At 35.1% G+C, this 16,495-nt stretch overlaps 2 protein-coding genes across 2 annotated transcripts in view; both read left to right on the forward strand.

Annotated features, from left to right (window-relative positions):
* Positions 1-16,495, forward strand: part of LOC142342349 (uncharacterized) — a 337,600-nt gene that overhangs the window by 115,844 nt on the left and 205,261 nt on the right. The gene's annotated exons all lie outside the window — the stretch shown is intronic.
* LOC142351197 (uncharacterized) lies at positions 536-8,447 on the forward strand. Its single transcript, XM_075403321.1, has 5 exons — positions 536-671; positions 2,994-3,007; positions 3,288-3,641; positions 6,860-7,048; positions 8,022-8,447. The coding sequence occupies exons 1-5, from the start codon at positions 608-610 to the stop codon at positions 8,250-8,252; spliced, it is 852 nt and encodes a 283-aa protein (XP_075259436.1). The 5' UTR covers positions 536-607; the 3' UTR covers positions 8,253-8,447.

The following is a 16,495-nucleotide window of genomic DNA, read 5'->3' on the forward strand; positions in this document are numbered from 1 at the left end:
AAAAATGTGGTAGAGCGTTTTCGGAACTTCATGTGCGGATGCACATAACCGAGCCTCCTGTCTCATTTTTAAATTGATAATTTTTTATTTTTATGGGAAAAGGCGCTTTTATTTTTTCAAGGAAATGTGGTTTGATAGATTTTTGCTAAAATGATTGCAGTATTAACTTTTATTTTTCAATGGGTTATCAGCATCGTATTAAAACTGAAATTGATAACGTTTTTACGTGAAGATCGAAAACTCAAAGCAGCCAAAATTCTTTAATCTTTCTTAATAAACTTCATGTTATCAGATTGTCAAATGTACATTAAAGACTATATTACTCAACGAAGAAATTTTGAAGAATCAAAATTAATTGATTGTGAAATATCCATCATCTAAACTCACTATGTATACATAAATCAACATCATTATGTCTCGCATATTTTAACTACAGAAGCAATCTTTCACACACTTTATCTATAATATTAAATAATAAAAGTTTACACAAGATGGCTCTCAGGTGAGATTGTGTCATTAATATGCGTAGAGTTACATCACCTGATGGTCATGCTTCAACCACTCATCCCGTTTAATAAAGCAAACTATACTTCAGTTGATAGCGAAAATGAACTGCTGTGTTAAATTTGTCGCTCTACTTTTGCTGGGGGCATTTGTCGCCAATTCATATAGTAAGTTTATACAATAATTGTCCTCTACATAATATTTTGTCAAAAAGTGATGGCTCTTTAAAAATGGTTCCAACTACATCAATCTCTTAAAGTGGTCATAATGTAAACCCAAAAAAGCAAGACATAGAAAAAACCCTAAAAAGTTTTGTTTGAGCTTCAATACAGTGAACAGTTTTGGCACGTTACATTGCACTGATTAGGCGTATTTAATAGCTGATGCGAGCAAACACGCAAAAAAAGTGCGCCTGTAAGTTTTGCAATTGTCAAGCAAAAGCCTTCCGACAGAAGGAGCAAAGATTTTTGCGAGCAATTTTGATCGTAGGGCTTTCCCCATTGTTAATGTTGCTACATATTTCGATTAACCAATATTTCCATTATTTGTTTTTCATCAAATCGAACATCAATTGTCTGGAAAATCGAAAATTTGCACATTCCGGACAAAGTGGGACTTGTTAAATCAAAATAATTAGTAAGAATGACAAGAAATTAGTTGACGGTGATTTAGAGACTATATTTTTTCTAGTTGATGACATTAGACAAGCTAATATTTCAACTTAGGACGTTACGAGTTACGAGTTTTCACTCATTTTCCAATAAAAATTCACAGTTGCAGATTTTTAACTCATGCTAGAAAAAAGGTCGTCAAATGATATTTTCCCGAGCAAGATTTGTAAGACGTTTGTTTTGAATAGAGGTAATTAAAGATAACAGGTTATATACTAACAAGGTATATTCATAGACTTGTACTAAATATTGCGAAGTCTACATTCTTGCACACTTTTAGTTGTTGACCAAAATTTTTAGTTCACCTTGATCTAGTTTCCCCTCTGTCTTGGAAATCAAATGTTCACATATTATTTAATAACTTTTTCATAATCTGGTTAGCCTTCCTATTCAGTTATTCTCTCAAGTCTCTTTAAAGTGACTACTCGTGTACCAAACACTAGTATCAATAGCAAACTTCGCCCCGACTACAATCAATCAATCAATCAATATGAGATATATTGGACTGGAAATACCAGCACACACGATTAGAGCAATCAATAAATTAATCTTACTTAAATTCTGCGTTTGCGGACCGGATCCATCTCTTCCACAATCGAAACCTGAATACCGTACTTAAAGAATATCGTATCACAACACCTGATAAAAAATGTTTTATCAGTGGTTGCTAAGACGTTTTTTGAATTTTTTATGCAGGTGTTCTACTTTTCCTTTCAAACCATGTAAATAGCGAGATAGAGGTTATCTGACCACTAAGCTGGGGGGGGGGGGGGGGGGCTATAATGGGAAAGACCAAAAAATTTAATGGTTGAGTTCATCTCCTCTTTTCAAACTCAAGTCTTTTTTGCCTCACGAGAAACTGCAGCAGTATGTTTTAAATCTCAATCAATTCAGCATTTTTAAAGCATTCGATTTGTTTTTTGCTTTTCCTAGGAGCAATAAATTTCCTTTTTCGTCTAGGAAATTCAATGTTGATCACCATTTTATGAAATAAATATGCGCCTTGAAAATAATTCTTTGAAATCTAACCGCGTAGTTATTTTTCATGTTAATTTTTTCTTGATCAGCCAATCCATAAAAATTGATTTCCTTTAAAAGTGCCACTGAGTATTGTGGCTATTTAAAAATGAGATACTTGACACTTCTTGGTGGCAAATTTCTTGAATTTTTTGGTTGCAAAATATTCCAAAGATCAATTTATTTTGACTACATGGCAACAATTAGTTTTAGGTAGAAATGATTAACGGTTTCGACAAATACATTAGCTTAGAGTTTGTTTTATTCTACTTGGTTGCTAATTGCGTTTTTCATTGCTTATAATTTGTTTAGATATTCTTGGAGCATGACTCAAACGTTGGTTTAACTGAAATAACGTAACGAATTCTTTAAAACGCATTTTGTTATTTCCAAACATTATCAAAAAATCAGCCAGCTGTGCAACCTCTATGAGAGTTTCAACTTAAACAATTTTTCAGTTGAAAACGATAAAAAATCTGATGCCAGCTAAAAGTTGAAGATAGATTGCGGAAAAGTCGGGATTTCAAATAAACAACTTCTGATTTTTTTGAAAATTAGTTGCACTTTAAGAACTATGATGTCAGGTCATCAATCGAAAAGTGGTGATTATTAACGCAAAAGTTATCGCTTGCCTTATAAAATCAATTCAAGTTTGCTCGCTATCCGGTCACTGTCTTGCAAGATTAGGAAAATTTCCACCGGAAAATTATCAATGTCTTTCCCATTTTTTGGGATTAATCTTGTATCCTGAGCATTCTTGTAACTTTCTTGGGTAGTAATTGCAACCTGTTTTTTTTTCAGCAGTCATATCGAAGGTAAATGCATTCAAATTATTTAAACCTGGCTGTTCCTGTCTTTACTGTGTAAATTGTTTTGACCACTCAATTCTGTTTGATTATCATTCATAATGGTGTTCTCGTGTTAAGCCAATTCCACTAAAGTAAACGTGTAAACTGAGCGGAATGATTAAAAAATGGCAAAGAGAGGTTTCAATCCAATCAAAATGAGTGGAGTGAGCGAAATACATTGAATTACCGAAAAAAATGATGGGAATAAAACTCTGTAGAATCGCTGTCTGCAATAATTCTCTTTCAGGAAGATCATCAATCAGAAATTGCTCAAGCGGAAGTCTCTGAACAGGAACCGAACCTCCTCCCTGTGAAATCTTCGCCAGAATGTGAACAGGACGATCCTGTCACATTTTACGAGCAGGCTAAATTGAGTTCCCACTACTGCACATGTTCAGGGGACATTTGCAAATGTTGCGTAGATATCAAACAGGAAAAGTTGGGTCTCAATGACACTTTGTGTGTGGATGTGGAATATTTGAAGAATGACCTTGGAATCAAAATGGCCATGACTTGGGGAGGAAGGGATATCATCTCCGAGGAAGTTTCTGCAAGGAATCCTCCACCGATTTGTGCCGCTATCCCAATTCCAAAGCTAGAGGTAATAAATACTCATTTCAAAAAAATTGAAAACAGACTAATGACCTTTTCAATTCGAAATTTGATTTCGGCTGCTTATTTTATTTAACAATGGCTCTTGTTATTAAAAGATTCACGTAACGGCAGCTCGCACACTTATGACAAGCAAATCCTTAAAGTGGCTAGTTCATTTTAGCGGTTTCAAATGTGTATTATTTTCTTCTGAGATATGTAAATCCACAATATCGTATATTAGATTTGCAATTCAGTAAAACCCGCATAAAAAGGTTTCACTTACTTTGAAACTTCATTCCTCAGAAGGAAACTGAAAATATCAAAATTAATTCTGTTTTATATAGAACGAGTAATTTAAACCATTCAATCTGTAAATTGAAACACCAAAATCAGACCAGACAAACCCAGGTTGATGTCCAGACCCAAATTGAGCTATGATCAGACTCTACAGACTGAAATGACCTCTGATCAGACTTTCCAAGTGACATCTGATCAGAGACTATACTTAAACACGCACGCGACTTTGAGTACCGTTCTAATATGTGCATTTCATAAAAATCGATGTCTCCAGCAGAAAATTCAAGGAAGTCAATTCAAAATCGAAAGTTTGTTTTTTTAAAAAGAAGATTGACAGAATTTTTTAAAATGAAAAGTTTGCTTGCCATTGCCTAAGTTCGCCGGCACCATAGATGAAGTTTGACAGTTACTTATAAGAAATGTCTGGATCTACAGTTGATAATCCTTTTTTTATAAAGGGAGCGACCACTGGTTAGTGGTTGTACTATTTTGTCCTGATAGTTCTGATCTGAGGCAAGGAACTGTAAGTGAGTCTCTGATCAGAACAGATATCTTTTTCTTTGTCTCGTGGCAGAGAACCACTTACTCTTTAGCAACAAATTGCTCAAACTCAAGTGCGCATGACATGGCCTCCGATAAGACTCAAGTGCGCTCGATACGGCCTCTGATCAGACTCAAGTGCGCTAGAATCCGCATCTGATCAGATCTTACAGTCCGAATTGACCTATGATCAGAACTTCCAGACCGAGGTGACCCCTGACCAGATCTTACAAGCCAAACTGACCTCTGATCAGACGTAAATCAGACCATGGCCCTATTTTGCGCTTGAACTGCTGTCCAGACCCTGTAATTTCGGTCTGGGAACACAAGGGTGTGCTTTCGAGTGAGTCTGATAATAGCTCAATTTGGATCTGGACCTCAACCTGGGAATTGATGCTCAAAATGAGTTGCTGTTAGCATGCTTTTAATTTCATTTTTATTTAGGTAAACTACTATTTTCTTTGTTCATTTATGTTACTTTTCCATTAAAAGTTTATGTTTCTAATCACGTGTTCACTTTAAGTGTACGCCCAAAGAATAGAAACTGGAGTTAAATAAACCGTGTTCACCCAAAGAATAAGCAATTGAATTAAATATATTAGCTAAATAACTTAGTACTGAAGCTAAATGTATGAACAAATTTTCCTTCACTTGATGAACTTCTTAATAATCGTTAGCATGTGAAATTTTTATTACATAATGAAATCCATACCGCTTATATGAAAACTAAAACTCGAACAGTTTGTTTGTGAGGTTTTCTTGTGAGAAAAAAAATGTTTCATTGAAAATCTTTTCAGTATCTTTTTTCTTCTTAAATTCGTCCTATTTCGTTGTAAGATCTAATAAAGAAGTAAAAACGAGAATAGTTATTAATTGTTTAGAAAAAGTTAATGATAGATTGAGAAGATAAATTGATTGAAAAGTGCGCTGCAATGTTTAGATTTTTGAAAAATTAGAACAATTGATGTAAAAGTGGTTGACAATGGGCTGGAATACGACTATTTTTGATAATTTCTAAACAATCAGACAATTATTTTGATATAAGAGGGAGCGGCAGTGAGCTGCAAGGGCCGGACTTCCAAGAAGGCACTAACCATGGCCGTAGTTTTTGTCAGAAATGGATTGCGGGAATTTTTTTTGGAGAGCAAGAAACTAATTTTTTTTAAAGACGAAAAAGTTTAAGAAAATTGGGCTTCCTGCTGGCGCAAAACTCTGTAAGATATGGGTTGAGAAAAAACAGTATTTCACTGATAGTCGAGAAAAAAGAAGCAGGAAAAGTATTTCGCGTAGATATACCAAGGGAATGTACCAATTTGAATTTCTTAGCAAAGAATGGTGAAATACAAGTAATGGTAACAGTAGTTATGCTAGAAAACCTGAAGAAAGTCTTTGTTTTGTCGACGGATTTTGTTGCCCATGCATATACCCATGATGCAATTTCAATAAGTTTCAGCAACCTAAAAAAATTCAACTAAGAGAGAATTTTTTTCCTTGCCATACCTCAACAGATTAGCTTGAATTTGTCTAAGTGAACAAGATGTAATCATAACTAGACAATGAGCAAAACTTGCAATAACACTTACCTTAAAAACATGTTTTCAGGTGGTTGTTGTCAACAGTTATCAATGCTACCCATTATGTGCGTTTTTACCAAAAGAAACTATAATAAAAAATAGTATTTCTGCTTGAATCAGAACTACGAAAGTATTTGAATTGCAATCCCACTCAATTAGGAAGCCACACAGGAGTTTTAAAGGCTGAGTAAGGGTCTCAAAAATAATTTAGTTTCCTTATGAAAAGTATTTCAAAGTTGCAACAAGGATAAGTTTCGGAACACTTGATTGTTTCAAAAGATTTTTAGAAGCCCATTTTCACTTTCAATTGGGTCTTGTCTAGGAAAAATTTTCTAAAGAATATCTCAGTTATACATTTGCATTTTCACCAAGCAGATTATCCATAATTGAAAAAACTCCCGCAATCAACAGTTCCTTTCTGAAAGTAAATGGTACTATATTTCGCATTTTAAATTTAGTTGTTTAGGATAATTACATTGTATTTGAAGAACGCTTTTCCAACATAGTAAAAGTTTTGGCAGTTTTAGGTCAAGCAAACTTTCGGAGCAAAAGCCTGGAAATATAGGCCGGGAAATATATATGCGAGGAATATAGGTCTGTTAGGGTTTTTCCATTCCAGATTTCGGCCAAGCCCGATTTTTTCGAGATTTGAGGGCTAAATTAGGAATAGATTATTTATTCTCTTCCAATAGCCTTACTGCGATACAACTCATAATTTGCATAACAACACTTAATTTGCTGCCTAGGCTTGTTACCCTCATAACTTTCTTACATTCTTCACAATAACAGCGATTGACCTTTTGGTTTGTTCTAGAAAGTTCTGAGAGCGTGTGTGCGTCTTCACAACATCTCCATCTCATCCACTTTGTTTGAGACATGTATGAGTGTGAAGTTGGAGGTTGCCATGGTAACTGTGCTGAACGCGGAGATTGGGTGTCTCTCTCTGGGCCACAAAGACCAGCACTGGATGTGTGGATACCATCATGAGTACCACATCACTGGGGTGAGTGTACAACTCGTCTCATCTTTCGTGCCAAAAATGACCATCGTTTATCCATTTACTTTCCCCCAACTGAACTACTTTTTTGGTTCAAACTAAACCTGTGAAACATAATTTTTTCTGATGGTTATTAAAAGTTTGCGCGACCAAATGAGAGCTGGAATCAGCCGTTATAACTTTTGTATAACTCGCAAATTTTTGTTGTACTTTGAAGAGCAGTATCAAAAGTTTTGTAAAAAAAATTAGCGGGAGCTGAATTTTCCGATAATTTCAGGTTCTTCATGATAAATGTTGGGTAATCATATTATTTCGTGTTAAAAACTTTGTTTACAGGTGTTGCTTATTTTTTTTTAACTTGATATCCATGCTAAGATCGTAAAAGTTTGTACATATCTTGTTTTCTTGCCATATAACACAGCAAGACCTTGGCAGGATTACCCATGTTTTAGAGCCTTTATTTTATCAAGGCTGTCGAGTTCAGTTTCTTTGGGTAATATGTGATTATATTGGTGCTCACCAAAACATCTGTTATTGATGGCGATGGTATAACGGGCTGTGCAAAGGTTTGCTTTATCAAGATTCTATAATGTTCCAACTTGTAGTAAAAATTGTTTTTTATTAGTTTTCATAGTAGCAACTATGCAAATCATTTTGCTCACCAGACAGTTGTCAGACTTTTTGCTATAATAACATTAAAAAACTAAGGATTCTTTTTCAATGAAACAAAGAGTATAAGGAAAGTTCCTTTATTGAGCATAGAATTCGTTTTTATCGTTTTTATTGGCAAGAAATGGTTTCCCACAGAAAAGTAACAGAAATTACGTGCAGACAGTGGTTTTGATGAAACCTTGGATAATCTTGCGGGGAAAAGATCTGCATGCGTTTAAAGCCCTACATTATTTGTTTTCAACTCTAACTCAAACTTTTCGTAACATGATATACGATCTGTAGGTCATTTTAATCTGCATTATTTCAGCCTCGTCTGCCTTCTTGTGTGAACATGTGTCACAAATCCACTGGTCTTTATGACTCACAACTCTTCACAACTGAAGGTCGGAAGGAGGAAGTCAAGGAGACCTTCATCAAAAATGGATGTCACTATCTCAAACAGACCTCTACGAGTGCCAAAACTAAAAAAGGGGAATCGAAATCAACGAAATCCGACTTGTGCATTGTTGGGTGTGTTCCTGACGGGTACATGGACTAAAAAGAGATCACGTGACAGATCGAAGGGCTTCCGAACAATCCACAAGTTCTGATCAACTTAGAGAACTAGAGATGCAGTTTTGCGGCTGTTAATATCGTAAATAGTTTATACCTGCAAACGCATTTGCCCGTAAATAACTCCGACCAACTTTCTAATATTTTAGACACATCTTTAGAACATCATTTTGGGGTACCGTTCTGATTTTTTTTCGCCGCGAACAAATAAAGCATGCAAAAGGAGAGTAGCAGCAGTGTCGTCTTCTGATATTTCGACCCCACTTAATGTCAAACCGAATTTTAAAAAATGTTGAAGCAAGCGCTGCCTTGTCTCTTCTCTGATCTTTACCCTGGTCCGCTCTTGCAGGCTGTTAAAATAGCTTTTTCCAAAAACGTTAAATGACCGAGGAGCACCAAAACCAACCTTTGTCCCACACTAAGGAATATGAAATTAGCGACACTCTCAAGCAATCGACATTTTTGAGACAATTTAACTGCGAAAACTTCAGAGTCGGATTTAATTTCTCCTGTGATTCAATCGAAATTTCTGAACAACAAAAATGATTAGAGTACAAGGACTGCTCTTGCAAATTCCACTAATTTTAAAAATTTTTGTCCAACTAAGCCAACTGCTCTGGAACTCTTTTTCGGTTAAAGCTATATTATCTTAATTAAATACACTTTGGCAAATTGGTAAACACTAAACATCGACACATTTCAATTATTCGACACATCCGTATCGGTATCCCATTCATTACACAAGCATATCAACGTCGATTTCCGCAATTCATATTGCTCTGTTTGTGCGCGTTAGTTTGACGGCAACTTGGTGTTATCACTATAGTTCTCCAAGGACCATTGTTTCCCACGTATAATTGTTTTTACTAACTCATGCCCCCTAAAACTATAACAAGGGTTTGAGGTGCTTTGACCGTCATTACATGCAATCCTCTATAAGAAAAACAATCTTTCATTTAAAATCGAGTTGTAGGGTTTGCGGTCGACGTAAAGTGGCTCCGATCGGTTTGTTTGGTAGCTGTGGTGGTTGTTGTGGTGTTGGGATCTCTTCTGGTGGAGGCAGTTAAAATAGACCGATGATGTCGATGGGAGCTCAGGGGGTGGTTGTTTGTCGATAATATCCTCGAATTCCTGCATGTAAACGTTGTCATCTGTCGAAGTCCGTATACAATGTCGCAAAGAAGATTACTTTGCAGTTTAATTTGGTACTTAAATACAAAAAAGAGGTAGGGAAATCATCATTATTAGATTGATTTCTCTCTCCTAATAATTTTGCCTAATTGTCTGTTGCTGACTTTTTGAAGAAGAATATATAAATTTAGTCGGCTTTTTATAATTTGGCGCTTGTTGAAGATGTTCAGAGTCGTTTTTTTGTCATTTGGTTGACATTTAGAAGTTACTATAGACTGAAATATTTTATTATATGAAGCTGGGAGCAATAATTTACCGAAATTTAGTGAAGCTTCTGTGGTTTTTTTGTATTTGTCGTGCTCGACTGAAGCAATTTACAATGTCAATTACCAATTTGACGAAAAAGAATGGAACATATGTAATTCTGTACTGCTCTAACTAATAACGTATATGGCCGAAGACTTTGTTATTCCGTTTATGTAAAAATTGTGACAAGATTAGAAACTCTAATAAAACTTTTTTGGAGTTTAGTATTTGCTAAGACCACGAGGGTGGCTTTTGATGTGTTGCATTTATACTATTTCGCGATTAAATTCTTGCGCTGCATCTTCCATTTTGGATTTTATAGCTACATCTTTTCAAAATGCGATCATGTCTACTTCAACGTAAAAAGATTTTTTTCTCCTTTTTTTTATTTACTGACACTAATTTGTCTTTCTGATTTCCGGGTGCAATTAATGGTGGTCCAGTGTCCTGTGTTATACTTGGTGTTAGTTCTATCCAAAAATCATCATTTTCAACATATTGTTGAGCAGAATTCTTTTTGCTTGTTTTTACGCGATTTTTGTTTAGCAGTAGAAAATGGTTATTTGCATACTGGATTGATACAGCGAGTTTATTTTTTATTTAACACAGGTATCCTGTCTAAACAGGTATCCATGACTTATAGTGGGGATTAAATTTGGACAGTGGTAGTGCAAATTCTATTATTTCAAAAAAATTTTGTTCAACTAAGCCAACTGCTTTGGAATTCTCTTTCGGTTAAAGCTATCTTATCTTAATTAAATACACTTTGGCAAATTGGTAAACACTAAACATCGACACATTTCAATTATTCGACACATCCGTATGAGGTATCCCATTCATTACACAAGCATATCAACGTCGATTTCCGCAATTCATATTACTCTGTTTGTGCGCGTTAATTTGAGGGCAACTTGATGTTATCACTATAGTTCTCCAAGGACCATTGTTTCCCACGTATATTTGTTTTAACTAACTCATGCCCCCTAAAACTATAACAAGGGTTTGAGGTGCTTTTACCGTCATTACATGCAATCCTCTATAAGAAAAACAATCTTTCTTTTAAAATCGAGTTGTAGGGTTTGCGGTCGACGTAAAGTGGCTCCGATCGGTTTGTTTGGTAGCTGTGGCGGTTGTTGTGGTGTTGGGATCTCTTGTTGTTGTGGTGTGCGAGGCCACAATGCCATTGCGCTCTTGAATCATAGATCCGTTGTTAGCCAACAGAAAATCAGACAGATTCGTTTAGAGAAAACACAACGCGAATTTGCAAGTTGAGTTTTCTTCATTCAACGCTCCTGTTCAAAAATTTGCATTTGCGTTATAGTGTTAATTTCGGATAGATGTAATTTTCGGAAATTAATTACTAATAGCAGTCAAATCTATAATTTAAGTGCCCTCGAAGTCGATCTCTGTTTGCGTGATAATAAGTGAACTCAGAGAAAATATTGCTGTAAATTCAACATACAGTGTGTCGTATGGCGGCAAATAAACGGTAGTGTTACTATTACACAACGACTGAGAGTCATCGTGAACTTGAAGTGGAGAGCTCCGTTTCTCTACTGATTTGTGGGAAAAAAATATTTAAGTCCAATTGTATTCATGTGGCCCTCAAATGATTATCTTTCTGCGAACACTCAATTATCTTCTTTCTCCCAAATATGAGCACAGGGGTCGGATGACACCACCTTCTGATAAAAGGCAATTCAGCGGGATTTTATGCCAGTTACTAAATGATGCTCACTGCACGTTGACTTTTGAAAATAAATCCTGCATATAAGTTTCAAAAGTATTGTGAATTATCCAACCTGAGTTTTCACATCAATTTGGATTTCCTCAAGTATTTGCTCCGCAATTGTGTAAATAAATTGTTCTTATCTTAATTTTGATTGGGATTCTTTTCCCGTGATTTTCAACTTATTAGTTAATGTAGCCTGGCAAAACTGATCTGGGGTTAGGTTTACATCTGCGCTGATTGTAAAATGTTTTGCATCAATCCCACGAGCGTTGGATACTTCGCAGTACCGCCCTATGCTATGGTGGCTTGCTCCAACCATAGTAGCTTCTAATTTGCTTCCGAAGAAATGCTTAAAAAATTGTCCATTTATTTTGAAAATTTGCGATTCAGCTTTAAAAGGAAACGTTTTTCTGTAGTGAAAATTTTTTAATAGAGTCCCTAAGTAAACAAACGTTGTGAGCGAATTTTGAGGGTTTTGCGGTTTTTGAATAATAAAAATTGTGAGTTGCCTTCAAGTGTGCTGTTGTTTCTGAATCTAAAAAATTGCGATTTTCACAATTTGCGGGAGATACGAAAACAAACAGCATGATAAATTTTTGTAAATTTTTGCAAATAAACTTTTGTAGATATCTGTATGTATTTCATTTTATATAGGTGATGTTTCAGAAAAGTTGGAAGATAAATTATCTCGTTGAGTATTTTGAGCTCTTCTCCCTCTTCCGGGAACAGAATTTCAAAATCGTAATTCATTTTTATCTCAAAATGATTTTGCTGCGCAATGGATTCAGTAGAGCTGATTCAGAAGAAAGAAACTGTTATATTTTCTTGAGAATGATAGTTCTCTCAACGGTAAATTGTTGGTCCACGTGGATGCCTGGATTCTGGTCTCTGATTGGTAGATCCGTTCAACGGCAGTTTTTTAGTTCGTAATGAATTTGGAATTAGTGAAATGTGATTTGTCGATTTAAAAAAAATGTCAGCGGGGTTAAATAATCACTCAATTTAGAAAAATGCAAAAAGGTGATTGGACAATTGGTATATGTCTGTTAGAGCAGAGTAATAAAAAATTTGACTGGTTGTATCTCTAAATATTGTTTTTTACTCAGATTATCCTCTTGGAAAAGGAATATTATTCTTTGCGAGTTGCGCAGGAGCACTGAGTGAATAATCACAGTAGAGGTTTATTGAAATCTACAGAAACATATCCTGATACTGTGCATTTTTTCTGTTTTGTTTTGGGGAAAGAGGCAATTTGTTCTACTTTAATTCTAAAAAGCGAAATTTTGCTGGGTTAAAACAAATTTTTCCTTAAAAAAATTGTTATTTTTAGTTTGAGCATAAGAGAACATACTCTAACTTTGAGTGTCGGGAGGCAGCAGTGAACTATGTGTATGATCCATGGCATAAGTGTTGCACTCATTAAAGGGCAAGGATGTAGCAGGAATGGCATGTGGTGGCTACTAATTTGGGCTCTGAAATGTATTATTAAGTAAATTTGCTGGGGTTCGGTTATGTAAACAATTGTTTTCATTGTGATTTTCAGTTTTAATAGTTTTTTAAATAGTTCTATTAATTTTCGTATAAATATGTAGAACAGTACTTTGTGCAATAGTTTGGGGAATAAGTAAAACTCTGACATAGGCTGTGCTTTCATTGTCCCTAATATTTGGTTCAAAGGGGCTGTTAGGCGCACTCAGGCACGTGTGAAGGTTAGCTGAACTTTCAACATGTTGTGGCGTTATTATTTGATCAGCGTAATTATTCGTGTTGATAATAAAAGGCCAGGACATATATTCTGGATTGCCAAAGGTCCATTTAACGGATACTGGGTGAAACTATCATAGTAGGCCTGCGAATTATCTTATTTGATACTATGGTCTTTTACTATTTTGCCTATTTCATTTTTTTGTAAAGTATTCTACTTAATGATTTCTATGCATTATTTTCGTTTGTTCTACCGAGCCGTAAACAGTTTCATACGTAGTGTAATGAATTTCTTAATTAACTGCTTAAGGTCCAGAACGTAATTTTGGTAGTTCTTTTGGGAGTTCAGTAATCCCTTAGCGTTTTTTTAGTAGCACCTGACAAACGATTTGGATTGGTTTACTCAATTTAAGTATATTCCTCTGCTCGTGTGCCTTGTTTAATATTTGCCAACATCAAAAATTTGCTTTAATATATATGTTTCTGGAGTTGTTCTTGAGTTGTAGTATAGTGAGAGATAAACTATGTTGAAGAAGTTCATCTGCCTGCGCGTTTTTACATGAGTTTTCACAGTGAGTATAAAATGGAAGGTTTATACTAACTCTGTCAGTTTCAGTAACAAGTCCTTACAGGATACGTTAACTATTTCTTTTGTAAGGTTGTTTGTTTACAATGTCAAGTTTATTTGTACGTTCTTCTTTCGCTCACTAGTACCTTTGTCAATGTCATATCTCCATTTCATTTTTGTACTTCTAATCAGTCTACCAGTTTTGTCTGTAAGCTCATCATCTACTGCATGTACCACTTCGGGTTTTTCTTCATAAGAATGTGTGTGAAAACAACCTGTTGAAATGTTTTTGGATGAAATTTTTCTTATTTGACTTATTCTTCGTCCATATCGAAACGAGTCAGCAAGTTTGTATACTGCACTACATGTCTGTTCTATATAATCAATTGCATCAGTTAAACTCAAATCATTGCGGATCATGTTTAGTATTATCATTTTTTGTCCGGGTATTTGTGCAATCACATGGTAGCTTGTATTAAGCGTTGATTTCTTTTCGTCACAATGTAATACAGAATAGTTTATTGGTTTGTAACCGGTCGTGTTTATTCCATAGTTTATGGAACCGTTTTGAGTTTAAATTGGAACTTAATTGCTTTTCTGGCGTTTTTCTGGCGCAGAAAGCAAAGTTTTTACCTTCAGTTTTTATTGTCCATAGAAATTTAGTATTTACGACTTGATACCCATAGACTCTGTGCGATAATCGTCGGCGACGAGATCAAAGAAACAATACAGGTCTATGATCACAAAATAGGTTTATTGGGTAGGTGGAGCATATAATGTAGAACTTGTAAATTGGTGGTGCACATTTTTTTCCGCAAAGGTGTTCATGCTGTTGGGGAATTTTTTGTTTTCACTTCATCAAATTCACGAGATGCAGATACTTCGAGTTTGTTTTGAGGAATGTTTGTACTTTTATATTACCTGTCCTTAGGTTTGATGAATCGGCGTATGTATGAAAGCGTTTCTTCGAGTTGGGGATAGCAACGGAAATGTCATACATACATTTTGTTTTTTAATAAATTTCTTGCTAGTTATCCAGCCACTTGAATTTTGAACTTTTATCAGCAAAATCATAGAATGATTTTGCGTCAACACGGCAAATTATGACATACATTGATTAAAACTCCATTGTTTTTAGTACGCTAAGAACGTTGGGGTTTTGTAAATCGGCTATTTATTAGGTATTGGGGCTAAGTGTCCCTTTTGATATCTCAAGTCGCAAGAAAATCTATTTTGATAAGAAGAATTATATTTTGTCTGGCGCAGTCTTTAGGCTTGCATGTTATTCACGTATTACCGTGATCTTTTTATAATTTCTTGCGCCTGTAGTGGGGTATTGTTAATATAAATGATAGCTTGCATTTTCTTTGGAAGAGGTCCAAATGGAAAACGCATAGTTTACTACCGAATGCTTTTAAGCCGCATAGATCCTTTAACCTTTACGAAGTGTTTTTAAGCCGTAAGTTTTGACTTGATACGTATGTTGAAATCCAACAACATTAAAAATGCTTCTGAATCTCTTCTGTTAATTGTACTTGGTAATAAGCACACGAGAAGTCACTATCCCTAAAATTTGCAATGTTCACTCGTGTCAAAACTTGTAATGGGTCAGTTTGAATTATCCATGTTTGTAGTTGAATTTATGTACCAAACGTCATTTACAGTTTTGCGTACTTGTTTTTAGCAATAATGTATTTGGATTTGCAAATCAACTGTTCAAGTCGTCGTGCTTGTTCAACTCGCTTCTTATTCCAGCTTGTAGTAAATCGTCCATTGTTGTCTAATTTATCACTCCAGCGTAAAGACATTTTGCTTGGGTGATGATTTTTGATTTCGCAATGATTTTTAAGCGGTTTATAAAATTTCTGTTTCTAAACGGCCAGTATCATCTTCCTGGTTGAAATATGCATCCTCATCGTCCAGTTAAACTTTTAGCAATACCCCAAAGTCATCATCCAACCAATCAATTTGTGTGAACAAAGATTTTTAGGAACTCAATAAAATGTGCATAGTTTTTACTTGCGTCTGTTTACCGCGTGTCAAATCCTCCATGAAAAACTTCATGAAATATGAAATAAATTTTTTCAGTTTTGAACTTAGGAAACTATCCATTATTTGTTGGTTTTGCATAGAGATTTTGCTTCAATTGTGAAATCAGTTGTTATCTCAACAAAGTTTTTGCTTTCTCGCACAATTTCAATACCTACAGGTCCCAATATATCTTGAATAATTCTGTTTGTTTTTTCCGTAGGAGACAAGATTTGTCTTCACTCACATTAACATATTTTTCAATTCGCGAAGCATCAAAATCATTAAAGAATAGTACAAATATCTCGGACCAATCCATTTTGTCCAATGCGCTTTCGATTTCTTCACATCAAAGATTTTGCACTAAAGAACACTGCGAAGCTCGAATATTGTTTCTACTTTACGGCGATGCTTTCAACTCTTGGCTTCTGGTTCTATTGTTCTCTCTTAATTAAATTAATTAGTTTTTGTGTCCAAGAATAACAGCGAAACAACTTACAATTCATAGTATTTCCGTCAAGACTGTTTTAGTCTACTTGCCACTCACAATATTCTTCCAAAATGGGAAACCTTTTACACAACATTAGTATGAAGTTTTGCCCATAGCTAAAGGTATAGAAATTATACGTACAATAGCCATTCTACTTTTGAGTTTTGACTGGTCTTCATGGTCAACATAACTTAATCATAAATAAGTGCCTTTGGTCTCGGCCTGTTCCACGTAGCTCACAACTATGCTAAGCATAAAGCAATTGTCTAT

This window comes from Convolutriloba macropyga, chromosome 1 (assembly GCF_964194025.1).
Source record: "Convolutriloba macropyga chromosome 1, txConMacr16.3, whole genome shotgun sequence".
Lineage (NCBI taxonomy): Eukaryota > Metazoa > Xenacoelomorpha > Acoela > Convolutidae > Convolutriloba > Convolutriloba macropyga.